This window comes from Gavialis gangeticus, unplaced genomic scaffold, assembly GCF_001723915.1.
Source record: "Gavialis gangeticus isolate Ggan-Ray unplaced genomic scaffold, GavGan_comp1, whole genome shotgun sequence".
Taxonomy (NCBI): domain Eukaryota; kingdom Metazoa; phylum Chordata; order Crocodylia; family Gavialidae; genus Gavialis; species Gavialis gangeticus.
The window spans coordinates 7,937,520-7,946,646 of record NW_017729002.1 but is presented as its reverse complement, the minus strand read 5'-3'; the positions used below and the strand labels follow the sequence as shown (position 1 = coordinate 7,946,646).

At 42.0% G+C, this 9,127-nt stretch overlaps 1 protein-coding gene across 1 annotated transcript in view; it reads left to right on the top strand.

Annotated features, from left to right (window-relative positions):
* Positions 1-2,105: 2,105 nt before the first annotated feature.
* LOC109290678 (transmembrane protein 104-like) overlaps positions 2,106-9,127 on the top strand; it is a 57,895-nt gene continuing 50,873 nt past the window's right edge. The window contains exons 1-3 of the mRNA XM_019507385.1: positions 2,106-2,139; positions 2,378-2,592; positions 2,713-2,806. Of these exons, the coding sequence (XP_019362930.1) occupies positions 2,106-2,139; positions 2,378-2,592; positions 2,713-2,806 (343 nt within the window). The remainder of the gene's footprint in view (positions 2,140-2,377; positions 2,593-2,712; positions 2,807-9,127) is intronic.

The window sequence follows — 9,127 nt, the reverse complement described above, 5'->3', positions numbered from 1 at the left end:
TTTTTTCTGGTATGGATTTTTTTAATATTGGGATGTTCCCATGTTAACCCCCTACTCCCTTGCTGCACTGCAAATTAGCAGTGCAGCAAACTCCTGCCTGCTGCACTGGTACTGCAAGCTGCACATTGCACACTCATCTGGATGTACCCATAGGGAGCAAATTTCATAGATTTCATAGACATTAGGGCTGGAATGGACCCTGGAGGATCATTGAGTTGAGCCCCCTGCCCCAGGGGCAGGAAGTCAGCCGGGGTCATAGGATCCCAGCAAGATAAGCATCCAAATTTCTCTTGAAGGTGTTCAGAGTAGATGCTTGAACCACCTCCGATGGCAGGCTATTTCAGACCTTGGGGGCTTGGACAGTAAAGAAATTCTTCCTTATGTCTAGCCTAAAATAGTCTTGCAGGAGTTTATAACTGTTTGACCTTGTCATCCCTTGGGGGGCTCTGGTGAACAATCATTCCCCCAGATCCTGGTGAACATCCCTGATAAACTTATAAGTGGCCATCAGATCGCCCCTGAGCCTGCGCTTTTCCAGGCTGAAGAGCCCCATAGCTCTCGGCCTGTCATCGTAAGGTCTGTTTTCCTGACCTCTGATCATGCGCGTAGCTTTTCTCTGAACTCTCAAGCTTCTCCACATCCTTTTTGAATTGTGGAGCCCAAAACTGGATACAGTACTCCAGTACAAATTGGAAAATAAATTAAAGCTCTGTGCTTTCATAACTGAATATGCCCAGGCCACCACCTGGGCTTTCTTTGCTGGGTGGATTCAGAAGGAGTGCAGGGAAGGTGAATGGGGATCAGGGGAAAATGAGCATTTGCACGCGGCAGCCACTGCTATTTAAGTATTTTTCCTCCTATTGTACGTTGGTGCTAAATGGCACTTCTCGCTGCAACATTGGCTGTTGCCATCCAATAAAAGCCAGAAGTGCAGGGAATTAAGTTGTGTAATAGTTGTTGGGGTAATGGGAGAGGATCATAGCTGTGAATTCTAGTTTTTGTCTGAAACCTGAACTCAGTGGAAGGCAGTAGTGAAGAGTCAGGGAGATCTGGCTCAGCTCCGGTGTCAGTTAGTATGGCAGATGTAGTGTTGCTTTTTCCAGTAAACAGTATCACAGATATTTTCAGGTGGGTTCTGTACTGGAGCCCCACTGGCTCTCATAGAGATACGGCAGTTGTCACCTGCCGTGATTCTGGCCCTGCATACCTGTCTATACTGTATGTTGATAAAGAAGCGTGTGTTACATTCATTAAGCATTGCAGATCTCTTCCCTGCTTCATGCACTGCTTCTTCCTTTGCATGTGTATGTTTCTGACAGACCTCTCTGGGTGCCTGAGTATATTTCTTAGCTAGTTTTCTTGCCATATCCTATGAATATAGAGTAGTAGTTTCAGTTAAATTCTATGCACAAATTTCCAAAGGCTATAACCTTGCAAAACCAAAGGCCTGCAGCCTGGCCTCTCTTTTCAAATAAAGGCAGTCAGTGTTTCCTGCTTGTATTGCTCTGCAGTTGTGAAACAGCTCCATAAGGCCATACCCATTTCCTCCGTTGAGGCTCATGGTTTTTTTTTTTTTAACTCAAATCAGCCATTTAATCTGAGTTGAGTGAGGGGCTATAATGTCAATTGGCAGGAGTTTGTTTAAAACCAAAAAGGTTTTATTATATACCAATTATTATATTATATATTATAGCTATTTTACTTGTCCCTTTTGGTTTCTTTTTCATGTGTGTTGCTTATATTAGGGTGAAGCAAAAATGGTCTAAAAACCTATATGCTTCCCAGTCTGTGACTAATTTGCTTCTCTGATTTATCCCAGTTCTTTTCCTTTCAATCCCTGTGTGACTTCTTCAGCTCAGGAGCTGTTCTTGTACAGCTCCTCTCGCGCTAGGGCTTAATCTTTGGTGGTGCTAGTCAGCACTCCTAAAGAGAACAGGAGGGCCAGGAGATGAACACTCCACTCCTTGTCACAGCTGTCTCGCCTTTTGCAGGGTTAATATGTAATGGTGCACAGTCCTTGGTTTCATGGTGCGTTCCCCTTCAAGGACCCTTCTGAGATTCTTTGACCCTTTAAGGAATGTTTCTGCCACAACGAGCTTGGCGAAATGGGTAAACTCACAAGTGGGTTATTGCATCCAGGTACAGGATGGAACTGGAGAGTCTGTAAAGCTGCCTCCAGAGACAAAGGATACATATAGCTGTAGGAACTCTTAGACCACTTCTTGATTTAATAGAAGAGAAGGCGGGGAGGGGGGAGTAGGAGGAAAGCACTGCATGTTGTTGGCACAGAACAAATAAGAAAAAATTATTTGCTCTAGAAAGGAGTCACTGATGGTGGTGAGAAGTGACATTCAGGATCATGTCAGTACATGAACAGTGCCAGCTGGTAGAGCTCCAGATCTGGTTTCATACAGCGTAGACCAGAAAGCCTTTAACACTTCCCTGCTTCTGCAAAGATGGGACTTTGTATCTTTTGCCCTTTTCAGCAATATCCCGAGGTGCGCAGGAGAGAGCAATTACACAGTTATCTACTTGGATGAAAACCGCTGCTGGGGGCCCATCAGCAAGAGTAATGCTTACAGGATTTTTCTGGTGAGGCTTTTGGTGACGTTTTCTGGAACTTCTTAAAGTGTAGAAACATTTGTATGAAAAGATCCAGCTATCAGCTGTCATATTTTGTTCTCCTTCCCTCCCTTTTTCCCCCCCTAACAGGCTGGCTTTGTTTTCCTGATAGGACCTTTTGTATTTTTCTCCATTCAGAAGAATAAGTTTATTCAAATTCTTGCCACCACCATATCCTTCTCAGGTAAGAAGCAGCACGCATCAACGTTGGAGTTATTGCAGGCAGTTAAGTGTGTAGAAGTGATTATCTCCTTAAAGACTAGAAATGTTTTTTCCCAATAAATATAAGGTTCCTTTTTAAATGATTTATATTGCATTTTGCCACTGACTTGTGCGAAATGCTTAAATGGTTTAGGTTTAGGTTGTAGAGATTTATGACTGAAATAAGGTTGGGATTTTCAGCACATCCAATGGTGTTTGAAACTTAGGATGAATATGGCAGTTGACTCTGAAGTTCCTTTGAAAAATCTAGCTCAGTTGTGCTCAAACTTTTGGCCTAGTGGGCTGGAAGAGTGGCATGGGGCCAGTTTGCAGGCCGGATCCCACAGACTAGATCCAGCTTGGGGTCAGTCCGTGGGTGTGATGCAATGTGCTAGCCCAACCCCTGCATGTTGGATCTGGCCATGGAGTGGCCCCATGTGCCATGCTGGTGCAATCTGGCACATCGGGCTGCTGTTTCATTCAGTTCTGGGAGCTGTGGCAATTAATGCTGTCACCACTCCCCTGCCACCAAATTTCTGGACCCGTGGGGAGCCCTGCGGACCTGATGTGGCTCCCAGGTTGAAAGCTAAGCCCTACTGCTCTAGCTTAAAGCTAATTTCATGCAGGGGCCTTTGTAGAAAGGGCCCTTATTTCTGCTGGGGCATGTCGCTTGGAGATCATTTTTCAAAAGTGCTTTGGACCTAAAAATTTACTAAGGTTCAGGAATGGGGGTTGAGCATTTACACGGGGAGAAACATAACAGCAAACACTCAAGACAAGTTTTGGAAGAGAGAGAACTTTGCTTATGCCCAGCTGTGAGATTAGTATGGGACACTATGTCCTGAAGGGGCAGATTATTTCAGAACAGTTCTGTACGGGGCTTCACTTATCTTTCCCTGAAGCATGTAGTCATCAGTCTTGGAGGAAAGAAAACAGCAGAGCATCTGGTATCTATATTGGATCCAATATGGCAGTTCTTGCTTATATTTTGCTCTCGAACCTGGATGCTGAAAAATCTGGCAATTGAAATTGCCCCAGGATTGACTTAAATTAGAGCTGAACTGTTTTGAAAAATCTGGCTCTAGCTTTGCAAGTGGTCACCTTCTGAAAAGTATGCTCTAAGAGGCTGATCTGTAGTCTACCAAATTTACCTAAAAACACAGAAAAGGAAGTCAAGAAACTTTGATCAAAGATTCCTACATGGTTGATTTTTTTTTTTTTTTTTTTTTTTCCCCCCCACTCCCCCATCAGGAGTTATCAAGGGTATTTGTGACATGGGCCTGCCGATATGACAAAAGTTCATGAGTATTTGGGGGAAAAAACCCACAATAATTTGTAGATCCAGTACTATATATAACTCGGTCAGATTGTTTACTGGTCAGACTGTACTGTGTTTTCTGTTTCTTATACCTCTGGAATGAAAACTTATCTTACCTTTTCATTCATTACAATGTACAAAGTCTTACCATTTGATTTAGTAGCTATAGATAGTATGTCTGTGTTGTTCACATTGTTTTTATTTGGAAGCCACCAATTAAATTAGCTTAACTTTTAAATGAGAATTACTATTTAAAAACAGATATTTGATCTTTGGACCTTTTAAGTTTTTGGTGTTTCTAGTAAGGAATCATTAACCATCCACAACTGTTTTTGTATTTTGTGGTTTGATGCTAATTACCTGCATATGTTAAAGGGAATATTAACAAGAGAGCTGCTGGTGACCAAAACTTTCCATTGAGAAAGTGGTAATACCTTTAGAATTGTTTGCTGAATATCCTGCTAGGTTCTAATTCTGTGCTGAGCATTTCTAGGAGTTAGGATTTCTCTCTGACTTGGGGCCATATATGTCAGGCTTTTAGATGGCTGCGTGTAAATGATATTTATGATAGTAGCATCTAAAGGCTATACCTAAGACAATGCTGTGCCTGGTGCTGTACAAATACTTAGGACTAGTCATTGTCCCAGCAAATTTACAATCCAAATAGACAGGGCATATACAAGAAATGTTATTTCCATTTTACAGATGAGGAACTGAGGCACAGAGAGACTGTTGCTTTTTCAGGGTCACATGAAAAGCTTGTGTTTGAATCAGGAACTGACTGTAGAACTCCTGAGTCCAATCCAGCACCACAATCACGAGATCATATTTCATATCGGTGGAGCAAGCATCACTGGAAAGTGCTATTTCCTGTGTTATGGATGCTAGCCACTCTCTAGGGAGTCTGTTCAAACCTGGGGAGAACGGGTATTGTTTCTTTTGCCTCCTTTCTTAGAAAAGAGACTGTTTGTTACTTGGTTGGCCACCAGCCTAACCTAACAGATGTGTAAGGTTTACATGTTGTAGGTATGTATATGACATGCAACGTGTAGGAGGGCTATGGGGGGGGCACAATCACCCCCACCCCGAGACTGGCCGCTGCCAACTTCTGCGGGTGGTTGCTGCTTGCCACCTGCCCCCTCCCCCTCGCTGCTGATGTGGCCAGTGGCATCTGCGGGCGGTCCCTGCTCACCACCACCAATGCTGGTGGCTACAGGCGGTCCCTGCTCACTGCCATGGTACCCCCCACCCCAGTCTTAGGAGGCATCAGTTGTTCATGTCACAGTAAGGTGATTAAACTTGGTCCCACTGAAGTTGATAGAAAATCTTATCATGGGCATGAGAATGTAGCCTGGTGTCAGGATAGCTGGCAAGCCCAGTAAAAATCACATGCTTATTCCTCAACAGGGATCCTACTGGGCACTGCCATGTGATGGAAGAAGAGGGAATGACCCCTGGTGCCCTGAGCTTTGAATAATTCTTGTTGTATTTTGTTTGGTTGGACACGCACATTCAAGGGAAGGTTTTTGTAGAACTACCTTAAAGGACTCATGTGGTGGTATAACTCAGTCAGCTGACTCTGGTCTCAGCTCTAAGTGTTGGGGAGAATATAATACATTTTAAATTATCTGGCCACTCGGTAAACAGACTTGCCTGGCAGATGCTTACATTTTGCATTGTTGATAAGAGTTGAAACTCAGAAACCTGTGCCTGCTTCATAGCTTTTGACTTCCTTAGTCAAATGGGACACGACAAGCAGACCCTTTTTCTTCTGTGCTTTTTAACTTCACATACAGAAGTTCTGATGCTGATGGAAGGGGTGGTTGACTGTTTTCTGACTATGGAGCTTCTTAAACCACATTGTACTCTTTTCCTTGTTTGCATGCTTACGGAACATAGGCAGCAGTTACATCTCTGGTCTTGTCTACACAGGGAAGTTAATTTCCAAGCTTAAGTAGGGAGGGAATTTTTAAGTGTAGTGTGCATCACTGACTAACTCTGAGTGACTACTCTTCTTAGGAATTACCTTAATCCACCGAAGTAGAGTAAGCAAATTCCAAATAAGGCACTTATTCCAGTTTAAGGGAGTCCACATGGGTAGTTAATCAGGAATAGCTATTTTTGAACAGACAAGACCTAAACAGTTTTTTAGAGAGAGAGATTCAGGCAAAACAAAGCTTACTAGTGAAATGATCTGCTTCTGAAAATAAATTGACAGGAAACATTTCAAGAACTAGAGCAATTATAGTGCTCTTTTTAATTGAGTCATCTCATGACTTGCCACCTAGTGTACTGGTGTTAGTCACAATTAACAAGAACAATAACTTGTTTATCTTGTACTTATCTTAATGTAATACTGTTTAAAAGATTATATTCCTTTCTAAGAAAGATTTGGTGAACGTAGGGAAATAACAGTGATGAAATGGATTTACGAGGCTGTAAAGATGTTTTTTGCTGTTCTTTGAGAGAAGAAGATTTGGGGAACTTTATTTATTGAACATGAGTTCTGTTTTCCCCTCCAGTTGTTTTAAACTGAATCTTCTTGAGGTTTCTTTCTTATTTTTATGGACACATAGGGACGTTTATATGAATACTGAATTTTTTAGCTCATTTATCTTAGCAAGTAGGTTTGCCTGAAGAAAAGCTCATACTGCAAATCTCCATTGATACTAATAATATATTCTTTTGAATTGCCAGTCTTTATTTCTTCAGGTTCAAATCTTTTTGTCAAATTCCAAACTTGAATTACAGCTAGTGTTTTGACAACCCTCTTTGCAACCTTGTCTCATCGCCCTGGAGGCTCGTCTCCATTCTTTCTTTTTTTTTAATCAGACCACTTGAAGAGTTTCTACAGATAATGAATTCATAGATTTTTATTTAAGTAATAGTGATAGAGTTTGGAAAGCATAATAAATATGTTCCTGGAGACTCGAGTTCATGTATATATAATTAGGCATGAAGGTTTAGCAAGTTTTTTTGGATGCGGCCAATGTGCAATGACTCAACCTTATTGGACTTATTAATGAAACAAAAAGAGTACTTTTGCTTTCGCTCTTGTTCTTCACTTGAACATGAAGGGTACTATTACATGCGCTCTGATGTGTTCTGATTAGAATGCATTGGAGCACACTCGATTAATTGAGCCAGAACACTCCAGCCTGCTGTGGCATCTCGTATTCAGTGTCCTGCATTTCGGAACGGTGGCAGGGGCACTTTAAGTAAAGCTTGTCAAATGAGCTTTATTTAAAGTGCCCCTGCCACCATTTTGAAACACAGGATGGTGAATACATGGGATGCTGTAGGCATTTTAATTAGAGTGACTCCCAAGAACCACTCTAATTAAAATGCCTCCCCCCACCCTGGAGCATGTGTAAAAGTACCCGAAGACTCTGCCAGTTGTATAATGAAGTGGATTAATTCTATGTCTAGCAAATGTAAGTCCTAAGCTGTTGTACTTGTCCCTTCCCCTTGCACCTCTGCCAACATGTGTTGTACTTATGCTGCTTGAACAAACTTTGTGTTTTCCTTGTGCACTATCGAGATTATTTTATTGCTACTTGGTAGGGATTAGGTAAGTAAATTAATGAAGGTCTCATCTTGTGAGGCACCGACCAACCTCATCTCCCAGGAGCAGAAAGGAAGGAATAAGACGGGGATTGGACAGAGCCCTGTCCTCCTCTTTTCCTCCTGACACATCTGTGCATGAGCTTCAAAATGTTGTGCCAGGTATTAGACCTCTCTCAATTTCCATCCTGCCCAGAGTGGCAGGAGACAGACAGTTGCTGTCTTTGAGTTACAAGCTCTCTCCTTGGTTACTTCAGGGCCAGTTTAACACTATTTTCCTTTCTTTGGGGCATAATGGCTAGTCACAGCCCTTCACACCCCCCCCATGTGTAATTTATATCACAATTAATATGTTAATTTCAGGGTAAATGGCAAAGGTTCTTCATGCACATCCAATTTAAGGCACAACAGTGGCAAACCTTCTATAAAAATGTTCCATGTATAATGTAGAACATTTCTTATCACTTATTTGTATGGCACCTTAACTTGAATGTGTAGCAGGTTGGGGCTGGGGCTGACAATTAGCTGATTGTCAGCTGTAACCCAGGACTGCACTGGGGTCTCAAACTGGCCCTGTTGCATTCTGGGGCAAGGGCTGACAATCAGCCAATTGGCTGCCCTGGGCCCAGACCTGTAGGTATCTGGCTTTCAGTTTGCCAGTGCATGAGGAGCCCCAGGATCATGATCCTGGTCTCCTCCTTCAATGTCAGATAGAAAGGGCACAATTGAGATCTGATGCGTGATCCCAAAATCTCACCTCCTGCCATGCATGTGTGACCTTGCAGAAGGTGTAACTGTTGGGTTTGGGGATCAAATCCCATTGTGCCTTTGAATGAACATGTCAGGGGCCACAGTGTAGTATTAACCTAAGTACTTGGAAGTTTTTGAGCAAAGTAGAGCAGCATTTTCATCAGCCACATCTGTCATCCCTATGGGAAATGTCTAGCAATTATGAAATTGCTGCTGCATTTCTTACTAGCCTGAGATAAAGTTAAGTTTACATACTCTAAAGTGCATTACTATTTGATTTAATGTAAATTATGATTATAGAATAGTGAATGCTGATAGCTTAAGTGAGATGAGGGTTTCAGTGCATCAACTCAGTATCTGCATTTTCTATGCATATAACACATTCCCTATCAAATGTATTTAATTTAGATTTTGGTTCTTGTTTTCTATTCTAAAACAATTTGTTACAATAGTGATTTCCTTACTGCTGCAGGAAGGTTTGTGATTTTGAAACAGTTGGTCACATGGGTACTGATTCCATGGGTTCTCTGGGGCTCAAGCACCCAGTGAAAAAATTAGCAGGTGCTCAGCACCCACAAGTCACAGCTGTTTTTCACTTGCAGATGAGATGTTAAAAAAAAAAAAAAAAAAAAAAAAAAAAAAAAAAAACCAAAAATATTTTTAAAAAAACCC